Genomic DNA, 19,812 nt, shown 5'->3' with positions numbered 1-19,812 from the left:
TATTTCTGGATATGATCACTATGTTATACACTGATATTAATAGTTGTGTTTCTCTTTCAGAAGGCACATGTCCCAGGTTCAGGGTGGAGAGAGGTATCAGGCAGGGCTGCAGCATCTCACCTCTTTTATTCATTGTAGCTTGCTACTACTATCATAAATTCAAACATCAAAGGATTAGACATAAATAACCACAAATTAATAATAAGTCAGCTTGCCGATGATACAACAATCTTTCTAAAAAATAAAGAACAAATTCCATTGGCCTTAGATACAATAAAGATCTTTTCTGGTGCTTCTGGACTACGCCTGAACCTGGACAAACGTGAACTCATGAGTATCCACAATTGTTCTCACTCTTCTTTGTACAATATACCTGTCAAAAATGAAATCAAATATCTTGGAATTTGGCTAACTAAATGCATGGCTGATAGTGAAGAAAAGAATATTCAGAATATAATTGACAAATGCAAAAAAAACTCTAAACCATTGGCTACAGAGAGATTTAACGTTGTTCGGCAGGATAATGTTGACCAAGGTTGAATCTTTGTCCAGATTAATCTATCCAGCATATTCCCTAGCCATCCCACCAAGAATTATAAAAGACGTCAAAAAGGTGAATTTTAATTTCATATGGAAAAATAAACATCATTATATCAGTAACAGGGACTTGATAAAAGACTATGAAGAGGGGGGTTTAAAAGCAATCAATTTTGAAATAATGAATGGCCTGTTAAAGATTAATTGGCTCCGATCTTTCTTAAAAAATGATAATGAGATCTGGTTCTTGATACCATCTCTTATTTTCAACAAAGTTGGGGGGATCCAATTCCTTTTAGTATGTGATTTTGAAATTTCTAAACTACCCATAAAACTTTCCAAATTTCATCAACAAGTTTTGTTAAATTGGAAATTAATGTTTAAAAATAACTTTAGTCCCCACAACGTTCCATTGTGGAATAATAGGGTGATATTGAATCGGGGGAAATCTATGTTTGTGGAAGAATGGATGACAAAACAAATTTGGTCTGTGACACATATAATGGATGAAAATGGAGATACACTTGAATTAAACAGGCTTAATGAGAAATATGACATGAGTTGCTTGTCCGAGCTCTATAAAAAGGTTTCACAGAATATCCCAATAGTCCTTGTCAATACGATAAAGAACAATTTTTCAAATATACCGACTCCAAATTTACATAAAATTAAACTAGATGGTCTTGACTTGGTTAATGAAAAATGCAATAATCAGTTTTTGAGGAGGTATTTGGTTAACACCTTATATCCAGGTAGGACAAAACATTCACTCATCTTTAAAGATTATAACAAATCTGAGATCTTGTTGATCAGAACCAAATATTTAAAATTTCCAATTCCCCCCAAATTTAAAGAAGTCCATTTTAAAACTACAAAAAATATTTACCCCTCCAATGAATTTATGACAGACAGATTTAAATTTGTGTTAAACAACTGTTATAGTTGTAAAACAACTTTGGAAACAACAGAGCACATGTTCTATGGGTGTGTGACAATCCAGAATTTATGGAAATCTCTCCATGTCCTAATATTGTCCCAGTATGGAAATATTGATTTTTGGTCTTTTCAAAATATTCAAATTGGAGTAATCCTTCAGGACAAAAATAGTGAGTTTTTAGTTAACAATCTCATTATTATAACTCAATTCAATTCAATTTTATTTATATAGCGCCAAATCACAACAAAAGTCTCCTCAAGGCGCTTCATAGATACAGAGAAAAACCCAACAATCATATGACCCCCTATGAGCAAGCACTTTGGCGACAGTGGGAAGGAAAAACTCCCTTTTAACAGGAAGAAACCTCCGGCAGAACCAGGCCTGGTTCTGCCGGGCCTGAAAACTGAAGGCTCTCCCTCCCATTCTACTTTTAAATACTCTAGGAACAACAAGTAGGTCTGCAGTGCGAGAGCGAAGTGCTCTAATAGGGTGATATGGTACTACAAGGTCATTAAGATAAGATGGGGCCTGATTGTTTAAGACCTTGTATGTGAGGAGCAGGATTTTGAATTCAATTCTGGATTTAACAGGAAGCCAATGAAGGGAAGCCAAAACAGGAGAAATCTGCTCTCTCTTTCTAGTCCCTGTCAGTACTCTTGCTGCAGCATTTTGGATTAACTGAAGGCTTTTCAGTGAGTTTTTTGGACATCCTGATAATAATGAATTGCAGTAGTCCAGCCTAGAAGTAATAAATGCATGAACTAGTTTTTCAGCGTCACTCTGAGACAGAATATTTCTAATTTTAGAGATGTTGCGCAAATGGAAGAACACAGTCTTTTTTTTTATTTTTTATTTTTTTATTATTATTATTATTATTATTATTATTTTTTTAATAAAATAAAATAAATAATAAAAACAAACGTTGATCAAATGGACCAATGCGGCAATGCCATGATGATCCATTTGGCAAAATAAATCCATTGGGTATCCTTGTTGGTCTTCAGACAACAATTCTGACGGCTAAAGAACCAAATGGGACAGGCAAAAAAAAAAAAAAAAAAAAAAAAAAAGAACACAGTCTTACATATTTGTTTAATATGTGCGTTGAAGGACATATCCTGATCAAAAATGACTCCAAGGTTCCTCACAGTGTTACTGGAGGCCAAGGTAATGCCATCCAGAGTAAGAATCTGGTTAGATACCATATTTCTAAGCTTTTCAGCGCCGAGTACAATGACCTCAGTTTTATCTGAGTTAAGAAGCAGAAAGTTAGTGGCCATCCAGGTCTTTATGTCTTTAAGACATTCCTGCAGTTTAACTAATTGGTGTGTGTTATCTGGCTTTATGGACAGATAGAGCTGGCTGTCATCTGCATAGCAGTGAAAATGTATGCTATGTCTTCTAATGATAATGCCTAAGGGAAGCATGTATAATGTAAACAGAATTGGTCCTAGCACTGAACCCTGTGGAACTCCATAATTAACCTCAGTGTGTGAAGAGGACTCTCCATTTACATGCACAAATTGGAGTCTATTAGATAGATATGATACAAACCACTGCAGCACAGTACCTGTAATACCTACAGCATGTTCTAATTGCTCTAATAGGATATTATGGTCAACAGTATCGAATGCTGCACTAAGGTCTAGCAGGACAAGCACAGAGATGAGTCCACTGTCAGAGGCCATAAGAAGATCATTTGTAACCTTCACAAAAGCTGTTTCTGTGCTGTGATGAGCTCTGAAACCTGACTGAAACTCTTCAAATAAACCATTCCTCTGCAGATGATCTGTTAGCTGCTTGACAACTACTCTTTCAAGGATTTTTGATATGAAAGGAAGGTTGGAGATTGGCCTATAATTAGCTAAGACAGCTGGGTCTAGAGATGGCTTTTTGAGTAAAGGTTTAACTACTGCCAGCTTGAAGGCCTGTGGTACATAGCCGATTATTAGAGATAGGTTGATCATATTTAAGATTGAAGCATTAATTAATGGCAGGACTTCTTTGAGCAGTTTTGTAGGAATGGGGTCTAAAAGACACGTTGATGGTTTGGAGGAAGTAATTATTGATAACAAAGTATTACATTCATAAATGCCGATATGCTAAATCCCCCCCCCTTCATGGCCTGCTCTTAAAAACGAACTCTCCCTGTTCCGTAAATCTCTTAAGCTAATAAATAAGTCCCAAGCAATCAAATTGCATAGATTTTTAGAAGAGTTTGATTTTTCTTAGCCCCTTATTTAAGTTATGTGTCTTGTTTATGGAACCTCACTTTTAGAGATTTTATGATCCCCCTTGTCTCCTTTATTTCTGTTCCTTGTTTTTCATTCTTTTTTATTGTTATTTATTTATTTTTGTATTGGTTATTCATCTTTTTATATTATTATTATTATGTAGATGTGTGTGTAGAAATGTGTACATATGCATGTGTATATGCATATATATATATGTCTGTGTGTGTATATGTATATGTATGTATGTATGTTTACTTTCAGTTATTGTCGATTTCATTGTGGTGTATCAACTGCACTGTGGCAGTGATGTGTAGTCCTCTGATTGGGAAAAAAGAAAAAGGAGGTGTGATTCTGTTCTGAATGATTCAATATGTCGCTTGTCTCTTTGAGATTGTCATTGTTATTGTTCTAAATAAAGTTCATTTAAAAAAAAAAAAAGATCACTCGTCACACGCTTTGACGCGTCGACATATTCCTAGTGATGGGGAGATGAAGCTTCATGAAGCACTGAAGCTTTTCATCCAATTGGTTCACCCCAGCGCAAAGCGTCTTGAAGCTTCATTTGCTCTAGTAGGACATCTACTGGACGTAAAAATATTAGTTGGCATGAATTTGAAGAGTGTGGCCTTTTGCACACAGCCTGTAAATGTCAACAACAAAAGGAGTGTGTAAAACATGTATATTGTAGTGATGGCAGTATACTGTGTATATTTATACTGGCAGTATGGAAAATGATAATTTGGAAATGCTTAAAATGGAAATGATCATTTACTGTGAGGTGAGGTGTGGTTGGGGTGTGGACAGTGGTTGTGCTTTTGTAACGTTGAGGTATGGACAGCTACACACTGAGGCTTTGAGCCTCAGTCCTGCCCACATTTTATTCTGTAAAAACTAAATTTTCACTGCTTTTATGGCCTTTTTAGTGGGGAGAACATAGCTAGGATTGAATGATTTAACAAATCTTTTAAATCCTTTGTCCTCCACAGTGCTAAATGGCTGGTAGTCCTCAATCACCATGCTAACCAGGTCTTCTTCAATTTGAGATTGTTCTCCTGAGGAAAGACAACAAAAACAAAGCACAAATATAAATATCACACACGTAACTTATAACAGCTGAATAATATTGTTATATCATTTAGTAACATTACGGCATGCTATATTATCATGGCATTTGATGGCTCACCTGGTCTTGCTCCACAATCGGTGTTCCCCCTATTCTCATGCAAAGCTCTGTAGTGCCTAAGCATGGATGAGGTGTAGCAAACACAGTGGCGGTCCTAGCCTGTTTGGCGCCCTGGGCGAACACTCCCTCTGGCGTGCCCCCCCCCACCACCACACACACACACACACACACACACACAGACAAAACATATTAAGGATTGTACATTAACATAAAATTGTTGTACACACACATATGAAGAGAGAGAGAGAGTATGCATAGTATGCAAACGGCTACCAAACAGCCATCATAATTCGTCATACAATGAGAACAGGACGAATCAACGATTGACAATGACTAATTAATATTAAAATCTGTAACATAATGTATTGTTTGGAGTTTAGTCTGTTACTGTTGCTATTTTTACCATTTCTTCTTGGAGCAACTGTAACCCACATAATTTCCTTAGAGATTAATAAAGTATTCTGATTGTTTCAGGATGACCTGCCATTATCCAATCACACATCTGCTTACCTGCATCTTTTGCTCGTTTCTCCTCCTCTTCTTTTCTCTTTTTTCTAAACTGAGCACCTGATGGCTTTGACCTTTTCTTGTCCATCTTGGTTTTAATTTTGAACTCCAGTATGAACACAAATCCCCCAACTCTGAGGATCACCACAACATAACCTAATAGACCTACACCTTAGTTCACAGATTCACTTTGTCTAAAGTGCATTTCTGAGATTTCACACAACCCAGGATTCAGATCATGAATACATAATGAGCTTGGATTTACAACATTATAAATTAAATGTGCTCTATTTGGAAGCAGCCACTCCCCTTTCGACGGCTTGTGTGTGAGACTTTAAATCATCAAACTGTAAATTATAAATTTTAAATTGTTATTGATCCCTTTGCCTCGAGTCCTAAAGTGTGTATTTATTTTCTTACTCTTCTTATATTTATTGTTTGTTTATTTGCACTGCTGTAACTGGAGCCTCGTCGTCTCGTCTCTCTATATACTGGACTGTATGTAGCAGAGATGACAATAAAGTTACTTTGACTTCAGCAGCGAGCAGGCGCACCGAGGGCTCTCGCGCTCACTTTTCGTGTATAGAATTTCGAAAAAACATCGGTGCAAATTATAAGTCTGTATCATGATGTCTGGTGTTTTCGTGTTTGTTGGTTTGTTTTTATTTTGTTTTATTTTGCGAGCTGGTTATTAGATGCTGCTCCAGCCGGTCAGAAAATCCCCCGCCGCCCCGCCCTCTCCTCCCTGTGCCGCAAGCAGCAGGGCGCCCTTACTCCCAGCAAATGGGCGATAGAAAACCGATCGGTGCTTATGCCATTCCCAATATGCGCTGGCTGACGTCGGGGCAACATTTTTTTTTTTTTTTGCCGATGCCGGTGATGCCGCCCCCACCACGATGCCGCCCTGGGCAACCGCCCGTGTCGCCCGTATCTAAAACCGCTACTGAGAAAACACTTCACCATGTACAAAAGTAAAGACAGCTTAACATAAATTGTATTGCACCATCAGTATTATGAAAATACGTCTGTAGAAATGTAAATACCTTGTTGGGTTTGTTGGGAGGAATAAAATCAAAATGTTCCCATGTCTTCCCCATGAGTGAGGACATCCTCCTCTTCTTAGCGGTGTCTTGCCCATGAGTGAGGACATCCTCCTCTTCTTAGCGGTGTCTTGCCCATGAGTGAGGACATCCTCCTCTTCTTAGCGGTGTCTTGCCCATGAGTGAGTACATCCTCCTCTTCTTAGCGGAAACGCCCCCTAGGCAAATGGGACCTAGGCAAATGCCTGGACTGTCTACATGCTGATCTGATGACATAGAGGGTTGTGAGGGTTCCGAGGGAACAGGGTTTTTCATTCCATCTTTCCTCCATTCCAGTAGGTGAAATGAGGACAAAAAGGACCTCGCGGGAGAGGATCAGTCAGAACTTACGTACACGGGCAAAACATCGGCGACGGTTAAAGGCTGCAACAGAAAAAATAAGGAAAGAAACATTGTCTTCAACATTTTTAATAAAGGTAAGCGACTTAAGTTCGTTCATACTTTTGGAGAACTTTTCCAAGTTCCAAGGTTGTTCTAACGTCCTACATATCAACTTATACATCGCTTATGCTTTAGCGAGTTTTCAGACAACAACAACAAACTTTTTTGTTGTTTATTTATATAGCACATTTAAATAACAGTGGTGTACCAACGTGCTTTACATGCAAGAGAGTAGGATGAAGTAACAGGGAAGTATGGATGAGGGCTATGGCAAGGTACCAAAACATGCTAGCAGGTTGAATGGCATTAAAACACAAAAGCAAAAGAATTGCATGGGAAGATGATCTTAGTGCTCTAGTAGGGGTGTATAATCTAAGTAGCTCAATGAGGCAGCTCATTGAGGTAATCCCCCTTAGTGACTTTTTTTTCTAAAAAGCAACTAGCGACAAATCTAGCGACTTTTTTTCCACGTCCAGCGGTCGCTGCCGTACACCTCGCCCGTGCTAAAGCGTTCACAGGCGGTAGGCACTCCGAGTCCGACCGCAACGGTTTACAGACTGCAAATGAATTGCGCATGTGCGACGCTGGCCACCCTATAGGGCTTTGGAGCGTGATGTCACGGGGGTGGGCGTGGAAAGTGTTGTGTGCCCACCTTATTACTGAATTAGGCAGAGCACTCTGAATTGAATCAGGACATAAAGCACGGTCTTTATCTTGCTTTATTGAATACTGTCCATCTGACAACAAGCCACTTAACGGGGCCTCCTTCGGACAACAACATCCGGTTCAAAAGTCATCACATTAAGACATAGCCATATATCAATACATGACATCCCCCTTTTCCTTAGATTCAAGCTTTAGTCTTAATAACTTTGATGTCTTTTTTTTCCAACATTGAACATTCTTTCTTGTCTTACTTTCTAACAATTATATTATCTAACTGCCTCACCACACATGTACCTTTCTTTTTTCAATATATACATGTCGACATACACATATGAACTTGAAACTTGCCAATTTTAAGTTACCTCTTCACCTTGACATATTATAGTTCATTTCACGACAAAATCACAAAACCTCTCGGGTATCTTTTTAGCCCTCTGTGATCTACTTGGTCTCTCTGGCCCCTGGGAGCCCTCTTGTAGTGTTGGAGTGAAGGTGTCAGTCTCTGTGGGTGTTTCATCTTCCTCCCTTTCAGGTATTGTGTTTTGTTCGTAGTGTCCTTCTCTGGTCTCATTTGTCTCGTATTTCTTCACATGTGTGGTATTCCGGTGATAGCAAGCTCCTGTTGGTGATTCAATAATGACTTGGTTTCCAGTTCTGCTTACAACTTTGTGTGGTGTTGCGTTGAATGGTGTTGAAAACTTGTCCACTTTGTCTTGTTGAACCAGCACTGTGTCTCCCGTGCCAACTTTTGAATACTCAGCTCCCTTTCGTTCATCAGCATAAATCTTTGATTTTCCTTTCTGTTCAGCGTCTCTGAACTTTTCTGCAGCTTTGTCCATCCCTGGCCACCAAACTTTTTTTTTGAGATGCTGTTTGGTTCCAACAATTCCTAGATGTCCTTCATGAGCTAGTGAAAGTGCTTGAGCTCTGAGGTTTTCTGGCAATACAATGCGAGTTCCCCGCAAAACTATGTAGCCGATGACACACAGTTCATTTGCAATGGGTGTATATGTTTTGCATTTTTCAAAATGTCCATTTTCAATAGCTCTTCGCACTTCTGTTTGAGTCTGTAGCAGAGGCTTCTTCAACCTCTCTTGTTGTGAGTGCTTTTGGAGCAGCATTAACTGCAACAAATCTCACATATTCTTCAGATTCATGCTTATGTATCTCTTTTGACGTGGTGTCAGACAGCAGTCTTGACAGTGAATCTGCAATGTTTTGTTTTCCCGCAATGTGCACTACTTTAAAGTCATATGGTTGCAGTCTGAGAATCCATCTTTCTATGTGTGCACAAGGTTTAGATCTCTGGCTGTATATGACCTCTAATGGCTTGTGGTCTGTGATGAGGTCAAACTTCCTGCCATACACATATGGATGTAAACTCTGACTTACGTAGCACACTGGTACCTCTTCTCCGTTCTGTATTTGTATTAGCACTGCGCCCAAGCCTACAGGGCTCGCATCTGCTATGACTCTGGTTGGGGCTTCTTTGTCAAAATAGGCTAGGGTACCTGCTCTGGCTAACTCAGTCTTTAGTCTTTCAAATGCTTGCTTTTGTTCTGGCCTGAATGTAAACATAGTTTCTTTTCGAGTTAAGCGTCTAAGTGGTTCAGAGAGTGGAGCAAACTGTGCTATGAACCTGCTACTGAAACCTACCAGTCCCAGAAAGCTTCTCACCTCAGTAGCATTCGGGCTTCCACCACAGCTCTCACTCTTTCTTCAGTTGGGCCGATGCCTTTCTGTGTCAGCAGTATTCCCATGAACACGAGTCTGTCCATGTTGAACTGACACTTCTCTGAGTTTAGTGTCAGGCCACAATCAGAGAGTCTCTTCATCACAGCATGCAGGCGCTTATCATGGGTTTCCTGGTCGGGCGCGTGTATGATTACATCATCTGAAATGTTCTCAACTCCTTCAATGCCAGCTAGTGCATTGGCGATCTCATGCTGATATTGCTGTTTTCACACAGCAGTTTATTCAGCTGTGTGAGAACCCGGAGGAATCCTCCCGAGGGATTAATTAAGTTTTATTTAATCTAATTTAATCTAATAACTTTAATCTCAGCCAAAACAATTTACTCACCAACAAATAAAACACAACTAAAGCACTGAAAAAGGCCAAACAATAACATGTTTAAGTTATTTGAAGTTTACACAGGTACATTCTTGCCTGAAAATGTGTTAAAAGTTCATTTTGGGACCCAGAAAGAGAAATAAGAGTAATATTAAAACTAAGTAGCTGCAGTAATAGTAGCCATTGTTGGAAACTGGAATTGGCTGGGCCGGTCTGGGATATGGTTAATAAGTATGGATAAGGAAATTCCTTTCATCACAGAGTTAAAACAATGTAGAGATGGTAAGCATAAAAATGACAACATTGAACAATTCACTCTAACAACTGCATTTTAGTTTCGAAAATTATATAAAATTTGAAACTAAAATCGTACTACACCTGACTTCCAGCACAATCCTTGCAGGCCAGCAAGGATTGCTGCAAGGATTGAAACTGCTTTTGACATCTCCTCCCTTACTCCAGTTTTAGGTGACAAACCTCGCTGGTGCTTATAAAGGCTTCAACAGAAGTAATAAGAAAAGGATCATTATCTTCAGCATTGTTAATAAACGTAAGCGATTTCAGTTCATTGTTCCTACCTTTGACAAACTTGTGCCGTTTCTGTTTTTTCAAGTTCCCTTAAATGTTTATCTGACGAAAGTTTTTATGTGATCTTTGACTCTTCTGTGATTTGTTCTTCTTCTCCCGGGTTTGAAGGAATGGATGAAGATAATGAACGAGCTGCTCGAACACAATTGTTTGTCCTGCAGCTGCGATCCTTTCACTTGCATCTCTACTACGACGAGATTGACGGGCTAATTGGCATGATCTTCTTTGGGACACAGAGGATTGGTGTCATATTCTTTAGGAGAGTTATGATGGCGGTAATCCAGACGGTTATCCAGAATGGGGATTGCAGGCATAGCAGTGTGTGACCGACACCATCGGCACCTGTACTTGCCTGGGGAGAGCAGCCGGTTCGCGTCAATACAACCTGCACAGTTTTATTTTTTTCTGTTTATTTTTTATTTATTTGTTTGTTTTTTGTTTGTTTTTTCAAAATCAAATCAATACATAAGTATTATTAAAAAACACACAGTTATCTTTCCTTGTTATTAATCCATGTACCCATTTTCAGTCTCGACCCTGGAGAAGTTGCCAGTAACAAAATGTTATTTTTTTTGTCACCTTTTCCAACTTATGCGTCTGTGCTAAGACGATTGAAACAAACGTCCAAATATAAAAGTTTCTTTTCAATATAGATTTTGGGGTAAAAAATAGTGGAGGCTAATGTGCAGCTCTCAGAATAATTAACCCTCTAGTGCACAGCACTATTATTTTATTAAAGCTATGTTCACTTAATGTTTTTTTTAATTAACCTAAATAATTTAAAAAGCACCAAAGAACAAGAATAATTTGCGAATTGTGACCAAAGCGTCACAGAAACAGAGTTCTTTCTGTTTCTGTGCCGACGTCTGAGTTGAACTTGTTTTATATTTGACTGAGGGAGCTAGACAGCCAGTGTCTCTCTGTGTGTGTTTAAAGAAGTAAAGAATTTTTCCCCTCTATTGTCAAAAACTGCTTGTTTGCAGTCATTGTTTTTGAATGTTCCCACAAAATTTGACAGGCTTCTGCACTGTAGCGGGTCTAAATATGATTTCTTGTTTACAGTATTTATCTGCTTCATAGATAACATAACACACTGGTCTGTGAAAGAAAAGAATCATGTTGGAAAACCCATAGCGCTAAACTCAACATAAGTTGCCTGTTTAAAATGGTTTGACTTCTTTGTAAATAAATAAATAAATAAATAAACAAATAAATATAATTGTTTTAAATATTGCTCTTTGTTGTTATTCTGTTATTTTTTCTGTTTATTTTTTATTATTGAAAATACTGTTGCCCGGAGGAGGAAATCTTATTTAAATTGTGTGTACAGTCTTCTCTCATTTATCGCGTTACGTTCTAAAATTAACCTGCGATAGGTGAAATCTGCAAAGTAGCCAGCTTTATTTATTTTTTTTACAATTATTATAGATGTTTTAAGGCTTTAAACCCCTCACTACACACTACATACACTTTTCTCAGACAGGCATGAACATTTTCACACTTCTCTCTCTTGTTTAAACACTCTCAAACTTCAAGTCTTTGTAGAAAAATAAGTCCAGTAGCTTGACAGAAACAGACTTCTTTTTGTTTCTGTGCCGATGCCTGATAAAACCAGCAGTCAGCACGCACCGGACATAAGACAGTGCAGTAATTTCCAGAGTTTTAGGAGTTGAAATGTTTGTTCAGCCCCCTCAGTGCACATTTCTTCTGACTGAAAGGACTGACCACTCTCAGGGTAGATAGCCAGTCTCTCTCTCTGCCTGTGTGTGTTTGAAGCAAAGTCTAAGGAGCTTGGAAAGAAAAGGCAAGAAGCAAAGAAGGGTGCAGGCAGGGTTTTTCACATTTGTTTTCCTCTCTATGTTCAAAAACAGCGAGTTTGCAGTCACTGTGTTTAAATGTTGTCAGAAAATTTCACAAGCTTCTGCACTGTAGCGGGTCTAAATATGATTTATTGTTTATTTTATCTATTTATTGTGAAAGAAAAGAGCAGGATCGATATGTAGGGAAAACTCATAGCGCTAACCTCAAACTAAGTCGCCTGTTTAAAACTATTTGACTTATTTGTTAAAAGCAAAAAAACAACAACAAAAAAAGAAGTAAAATAGTTTGCAATATTCCTCTTCTATTGTTATTCTGTTATTGAATGTCTTATTTTTAGGTAATGTGTTGGGGGTGTTTTTTATTAAAAAGGGAGAAATCCTAAATTAATTAATGAATTACTCCTACATTTTGTGTATTCTGATTAGTGTTGGTTCCTTTCAAGTTTGCAGTGTTAGTGGCAAAATATATACAAAATGCACAAAACTTTATAATGTACCAAGATGAACAGACTTCTAAAAAGCTGCAAAGCCTTGTTTACTTCAGACCTGTTGACTCACAGTCACAGACATAAAATCACCCACTGTGGAACCTGACATGTTGCAGCTGCAAAAGGGTCAGCGAGGAAAAGTGAATTAGAAATATATTAGAAAAAATAGAAACAGATAAACAAATTGCATTCAAATAAAACAGTTGGCTGCTGATGGAGGTCCTGGAATAGACCTCGGTCCTACACCGTGGCTGTAACAGTGCTACCAACATAGCTTCTCAGGGCCTCTGCAGGCTCATAATAGACAACCTGTTAGCCTGGTTGTTGATACAATACAATACAATATAAATGAGTTTTATTTATATAGCACGTTTAAAAACCCGAAGGCACACCAAAGTGCTTCACAGTAATACATAGAAACAACTTAAGTCAATAACTGCTATGACAACTCAATTGACAAAGTCTCTGATTCTGACAATTTAGCAAACAAACCTGCCCACTCACAGCCCTGCTGCAGTTATTCAGGGCCTATGGAATCCCCAGATGGATCAAGACTGTTTTTCTCGAAGACAAATTGCCTGTACAATATTGAAGAGTAAGGCATGTATATGGAAAGTTATGTATAACCCGGATTATACATAACATAGAAATACACATGGAACATTTCAGATTCATAAAGGTCACCCCAGTCTACAAAAAAGTTGCAAATTCTGAGTGCATTTAGCTGCTTTAACATTAGTTCAAGTTTTGTGGCTCATCACAGTGAAGTCGAGGCCAAGCAACACGGTCAGCTCTAGAATAACCACATTCCACCCCGCTGCGCGCATGGATATCTTCATTAAAAGTGCTGCGGTGTCAGGTGTGCGGCTGTGGAGAACAGGAGTTATTTATGCACAAACTAAAGTCCACCAAAGCAGCGTGGGGAGATGGCGTCGCGGCGGACGAAAAACACAAGAAGCGTGCAGAGTAAAGAAGAGCTGAGGCGGGAAATGCGGCGCAGCAAGCTGGCTCTATTCATCCAACAGTTTGAGAAAGAAGGTGAGGAGCAGCCTCACTGCAGCCGCACACACGTAAAGCTTCATACTTCATTTCTGACGTCCATCCATCTTTCCTTACAGCCCAAGAACGCGTGAATGAGCTGGAGGCCAAAATGGAGAACACGCTGGCCACAGTGGAAAAAGTATTCAAAGTGGAGCTGATGAAGATGCCTCCTTCTCTTCAAAACACCCTCATAGGGGATTTAATCAGCGGTGAGTCCTCCGTGATTTTTGTGATTTTGAGCGTCTTACATGAACAACAGCTACCGACTGTTTTCTCTTGTAGAGGAGGAATTCTTAGCCAGTGAGGAATCAATAGCCAGTAAGGTGAGTTGGGTTTCTGGTTATAATCTGCTGTCTATTTTTATTTTTTTATTAATCATATGTTATACTTGGACCTTTTGCAGAATGAGTTTGGTGAGGTACCCCAGCCCCGCAAAAAGATAACCAGTAAAAGAGGTGAAATCAAGCTACATTTTTCCATTTTGTCCAGTGAGGTTAACAATTGATCTTGTCATAGTTAAAGACACAAACCTCAATTTCTCCAAGTTATTTTGAGTTTGTTTAGCTGCCATTATTTATACTCGTATTTTTGCAGCTAAATCCACTGATTCACCAGACCAGTCTGCCCCAACCCACAGGGTCTCATCCAAAACGTCAAAGGTAGGTGATGCAGCAGGTGTATTTGCACAGGCATGGCTGTCACTGTGATTTTAAACTTTCCAGTCCTCATTTAAAAAAACACAATCTCTGGGGAATAAAAGCAATCGTTTACATTTCTTTATTTTCTGTCTTGTTTTGTGTCTTTGTGTTTAGGGAGTGAAGGAGACTAAAAGGACGAGGACATTAGTTTGTAGTAACAGCACTGGAAATCTCATGTAAGGATTAGGCTCAAAGTCACATAGTGCATGGTTATTTACTGCTCTGAACTCGATCAAGGCCTTATCCAGTGTTAGTTGAACTGGTTTTCTTCTTAACTGGTATGTTTGTCATTGCTTCCACCTGCCAAGAATTCTCAAAGATTTCTAGATACCCAGGAGGTAATGACATCAATGGAGCTCATTAGCTTATGAACAGAGTTTAGATCATCAGAGGAAAATTACATATAGTAGGATATATTGACTCTTTGATGGTACCACCTTGGTAACATACCAAGACGCCCAAGAGAACCCCTGACTGAATTTTTGTTGGTCACCAGCGTCAGTCTGAGCAGGTCATAAAACCCTCGCTAAGCACTTGTAAACGTGGGGTTGGCCATTGCTGCTTTTTAGTTGGCATGGAAAAAACCACTTGCTCTACACAGGGAGTGGAGTATGCAAACAACCAGGTAAAATGAAAGGCCGTTCAGCTGTAACACCAGCACTCTAATTGCAGCACATCCTCCTCAGTCATAACCAAGAGAACTCGCCGCTTGGCAAGTTGCAAGACCAACGACCCGTCCCCGCTGAGCCAGTCCAGACTCAAACTCAGGTCTGTTTGACGCCTTTGTTCAATCAGAAACATGTACTGCATATGTTTTGTTTCTGGCTAAAACTATTTATTTTATTTTTTAATGCTCTAAACTGTGAAGTTTAGCTCCTACGTTGTTTTTAAATAGTTGGTGAGTACAAATACTGTCAGCTCTCATTAAAATGCACTGATGTGAGTTCTGTGTTGACCTGCAGGTCTGTGGTCTCTGCTGGTGATCTGCACTGTTCTACAGCAGGCTCTACTGCACATATCACTGTAACCACAGCACAGGGACTGGTACTTTATTTTTTCTTTCTCTACATTTTTCTTTGTGCTGCCTTTAAGAGTCAAACTTGGCCTAAAACTAAGGAGTTTGTCCTTGTTCTTGAGTTCAGTGTATGGAGTCAGATTTTTGAATCAAGTGTTCCTTATGTGACCTGAGGTCCTGCGGTTTAACAGATTCTAGACATTGTTGATGTTTTTTACAAGTCAAGTGTTTCTCTTCGTAGATGGTGAGCTTTTCTGAAGAGACTAAAGATGACATTAACTGGGACATGCTGGATGACGTGGCGCGGTGCCAGATTAAGAAGCTCTCGGTAGGAGAAGGCTCACTTCATTACAAACTGTACATAGAAACTCCATTTGAAACTGTTATGTCACTTTTCAGAGTCTGATAGATTATCTGTCACAGCGGAGTGGCTGTGACGGATGACTGAAGAAACCCAACTATCCCCGTGTCCAGGATGTCTGTCCAGATGGAGCTCAGAAACACATTTAACTTCAAGACGTTTCTATTATACGTGTTCAGCTGTGCAGTGTATTTACAATGCATTTGTGAGTTTTAACACTAATAATAAAGATTTTAAGTGTTAATTCATGACTAAGTGCCAAATTATTTGTAAGATGGTATTTCAAATGTGCAATTGAGGTGTTAGTTTGTTTTTCCTTAAATGTACCACGTGGAGTAAATGTTGTGTAATAGAAACCAAATGGGGACCAGTGTTATTGGGTAATTAACCTATTTAGGAATGTCTTTAAATGCCATCAGTGTGCAGGTTAAACTAAAGGTAGTATGGGCTACCCCATGCCTTGGTAATGGCTTACACACATTCATGATAGTAAAACTAAAAGCAAGTATTAGTCCCCAAGAACTTTCAACATTAACCTGATGCAAACTCTGAACAGATTTCACACATTTATACTGAAGCAAGCACAGGTTTATTTTTCCAGATAAATGATTTGTATGATAATTGTGGAGAATGAAATTGCGCAATAGTTTTGTAGTTCAAGATTCTAAAGTTAATAAAATGTACTTTCTTGGTACTGTGGAATTACATATTTCAGGTTCTGTGCTAATACATTTGAGATTTTAAAATATGTAAAGTAAAAGTTTGCATACAAAGATGTCAAATATTGCCACAAAATTCAGAATATTAAGCTTTAAATTGTAATGGATCACTACAGGGATGCCATCTCCACCTCCATGGGCTCCTCCCTCTGTCCCTGTGTAGAAGAGCTGGAGGATGTGGTGTAGGTGCTGCTGTCTTCAGATGCCGGTATGGGAGTGGGCTCGGGAGCCATCCGTGGATAGAAAGGTCCCACCAGCCAGTTGAGTGGCGTGTTGTTGATCAGATAATCCATGACGTTGTCCAGGGACTCTTTCATTTTGCTCAGCTGAACTCTGCTGCTGGTCAACACTGTGTCTGGCAGGTCTCCCAACGTGTTAGCTTTGCTGAAGTTTGTGTACACCTGTGAGGCAGAGTAGCCGAGGGACAGCGCCTCCTGCTGGATGTGGTTGGGGAGACCCTGCAGGCTGGAGACGAGGACAAGGCAGGTGGTCTGAAGCTGCTGGGTGAGGGAACGCGCTAGGGTCAAAGTGCGGGACTCAATTACCTGCATAGATGGAGAGGAACAAATCTGAATAAGTTTGCATTATTTTCCCACTTTAATTCAATAAGATAAGTGCTGTGTACTCTACCATAAGTGAATCTTATGGATAATATTTTATCTCAATGTAAATCTTTACCTCTGCCTCATGACCGTTCTCCTGGTTTGGACCACTGGACTTCCATGCAACCAGGGAATTCAACTTCTTGTTCACCATCTGGTTAGCACTGTCAATGTTCTTTCTGCCAACCTCAATCTGAAGAAAAACACAGGAAACGTTTATTTTTTTTTAAGTCCAAAAGCAGTGAAAGGACAGAATGGCTCTATCATCTGGATAATAAAATGAACCAATATTGGCATGATGACTGATGCTGGCCAACAGTGTGGCGTTTACTGATGTCAGTGAATGTGTTGTGTCATCGCTTTTTAAGGGTTAAATATTCAAAAATGGTCTAAATACTGTATATATGACTTTAAAACATACTGGTTGTTTGTATAATGAACATTTCTTTGATATCCAGGAATAAAAGTACATGTTATAACCTCTCCTCCAAAAAAAAAAAAAAAAAAACAAAAAAACTCCCTTCCTGTGAATCTTGTTCCTTGCTCATTATGTTAGAGTGTGTGTGTGTGTGTGTGTGTGGAGGAGGCCCACCAGGTCAACAGTGGAGTTCAGCTCAGAAATGAACTCCATGCAGCGCTGCTTGCGATCTCGTATCTGGACCACGGCTCTGCTGTACGCTCTCTTGCGGAGCTTGGTGGAGAGAGAGCCCAGGCGGACATAGTAGTTCGGCTCCTTGTTGTCAAAGCTTTTCACAGTTTTTGCCTCCAGCTCTGTTATAAGGCAGGGAAACATGGAAAATCCCAGTCAAACAACAAACTATATAAAGTTGTCTTGCTTTTCTTAAAACCTAAAGTGTGGACAAGTGTAAAAACATTAGTTGTACTTGTTCACAACCATAAGAGATCAGTTGAAAGAATCATAGTATCAAGACTGTTTCATAAGCCTCAAAACACCACAGCTCAGCCTGATCAGCTCTTTTAATATGTAGTCACCCAAAGAGGGCGCCAATGCAAATTTACACACATAATCTGATCCAGTCAGTTTTTCTGGAAACCGGACCACTAACTGAACTTTGTCTCACACACACACATTTAATCTTGTTAGCTTTTATTTGTATTCTGTTTATCTGAAAAACAACTGGAGACAAATCCACATTTTAAATTATATGTAAAAAGTAAATCATTAGAAGTATTTCCTTAAATATTTAAAGAAAAATCTAGAGAGGCATTTTTTTCTTTGTCTTTTGATTCCACTCACCCAGCTCAGCCTCAGTCATAGGTAAATACTGCTCCACCAGACTCTCGGATGTACTCAGGGCTGTGTCGACTCCGCTGCTGATGAGCCGCGCCACTCTGCTCTCCAGTACAGTGCTCACGCTGCCGTTGACGACAGCTTTGGTCTTGTCCACCCCACCGTGCACCGCGCCCCTGGTTTTCTCCACAACGCTGGTCAGAGTGTCTGAGACCGTGCCCTTGGCACCGGACACTGTGCCCGTCACGACATCTTTAGCAGTGGTTACTACATCCTTGGCATTGGACACAATCTGGGGAGGTCCACATGCATTTTTATTTTAGTGATTGCAGCAAAGGATGAGTTTAAAGTTTGTGAGGAAACAGCAATTGTGAAAAATGGGACAAAGGTCATGGCTGATAACCGAGGAGATTAGCACATTTCACATTGTGAAATTGAGCTTGCTGATGAATCAATGCATACCTGCTCAGAGGGCTGATGAAGAATCGGCAGGGTTTTCTCAATCTTGTCCAAACCTTTACAGGCAAGATCATTGGCCATGGCAACTATAGAAGAAAAAACAAAAGAATGATTAAGATTAAATAAAGTAAGTAAATGTTCCTTAAAAGTAAAACAAGTATAAAATCTAAACCGTATCAGAAGCTATGATGCTTATTTCTGCCTGATTATAATAAGTAGGTGAAAGGTCGCAATGCCTCAACAGCCTGACTTTATTCCGGTTTCAAAGCGTGACTCAGTTTAATCATCCCTGCAGTTTCACTCTGACCTCCTCCCAGCTCTAGTACCACGCCTACAGATGGATGAATGGCTCTTACTCTGAGGCTCCAGCTTGTCGATGATGGGTGAAGCAGTGGTGAGAGCCACTGAGGTGATGGTGCGGACTCCTTGCTCCGCGGCCTCACATACAGTCTTGATGTACGGGTGGTTGTCCTTTGTGCTGGAGTACACACTGAACACCAAGCCATAGGTGGAGCTGACCAGAGGAAGGCTGGCGACCCTCTCCACCACACTCTGTAAAGCCAACAGAAAGAAAACAGTTAACGTATAAGTCTACAAACTCAGTGTAGTCTGATCCAGAGAGTGTCTCCGAACTCGTTTAAACATTACGGAGTGCTATTTTGTGACGGGCTATCGGCGTAAACCCATGGTTTTAAAATTGTAAACCACATAAGACATTTGAAAGCATAGTTTCACGAAATGTACTTAAAACTACAGTACCTGAGGCCAAAAATTAACTCACCTGAGTTGGAATAACTTCAGCGGTTGCCATTTCTGTCCAGATAAACCTGCAGACAAAGAAAATGCGATTTAGTTCAAGAAAACAACAAACCCGTAGAATCACGACATTTTACAGCAGATAAACTGGAGGTTGTTACTTCCGTATTAGGTTCTTTAAAGTTTCTCATAGTTAGCTACATAATAATAAACACTCAAGTGAACCTTCTACCGATAGAAAGGCAATGTAACTGTATTAAACAGCAGTTAAAACACATAATGAAACAGATACCAGTGGACACTTACCGAGTAACTTAACTATTTCCAAACGGTCAATGAACTGACTGATACTGCGCAAGCAGGCTGTGGCGGTTTTTATGCGCAGCAGCTATCGC

General features: G+C 39.6%; 2 protein-coding genes and 1 long non-coding RNA gene across 3 annotated transcripts; 2 read left to right on the top strand and 1 right to left on the bottom strand.

Moving 5' to 3' along the window:
• The first annotated feature begins 6,712 nt into the window (after window positions 1–6,712).
• LOC148104315 (uncharacterized) lies at window positions 6,713–11,398 on the top strand. The gene is made up of 3 exons (XR_015718657.1): window positions 6,713–6,914; window positions 10,081–10,168; window positions 10,315–11,398. It is a non-coding gene; the product is annotated as an uncharacterized LOC148104315 (long non-coding RNA).
• Window positions 11,399–13,440: 2,042 nt separating this feature from the next.
• Window positions 13,441–15,762, top strand: cdca9 (cell division cycle associated 9). Its single transcript, XM_006802474.3, has 10 exons — window positions 13,441–13,552; window positions 13,633–13,764; window positions 13,838–13,878; window positions 13,959–14,010; window positions 14,150–14,214; window positions 14,368–14,429; window positions 14,926–15,021; window positions 15,216–15,297; window positions 15,510–15,596; window positions 15,668–15,762. The coding sequence occupies exons 1-10, from the start codon at window positions 13,441–13,443 to the stop codon at window positions 15,710–15,712; spliced, it is 774 nt and encodes a 257-aa protein (XP_006802537.3). The 3' UTR covers window positions 15,713–15,762.
• Window positions 15,763–16,195: 433 nt separating this feature from the next.
• On the bottom strand, window positions 16,196–19,812 carry plin2 (perilipin 2). The gene is made up of 8 exons (XM_087837644.1): window positions 19,724–19,812; window positions 19,443–19,488; window positions 19,018–19,213; window positions 18,665–18,747; window positions 18,209–18,494; window positions 17,543–17,721; window positions 17,027–17,143; window positions 16,196–16,893 (listed from the first exon to the last, which is right to left on the bottom strand). Exons 2-8 carry the CDS (start codon window positions 19,470–19,472, stop codon window positions 16,459–16,461), a joined length of 1,326 nt encoding a protein of 441 aa, XP_087693770.1. The 5' UTR covers window positions 19,473–19,488; window positions 19,724–19,812; the 3' UTR covers window positions 16,196–16,458.

Source organism: Neolamprologus brichardi, chromosome 3, assembly GCF_056152115.1.
Source record: "Neolamprologus brichardi isolate AB-2024 chromosome 3, ASM5615211v1, whole genome shotgun sequence".
Lineage (NCBI taxonomy): Eukaryota > Metazoa > Chordata > Actinopteri > Cichliformes > Cichlidae > Neolamprologus > Neolamprologus brichardi.
Note: the sequence above shows the minus strand (reverse complement) of the source record. Positions and strands in the feature narration are given on the sequence as shown.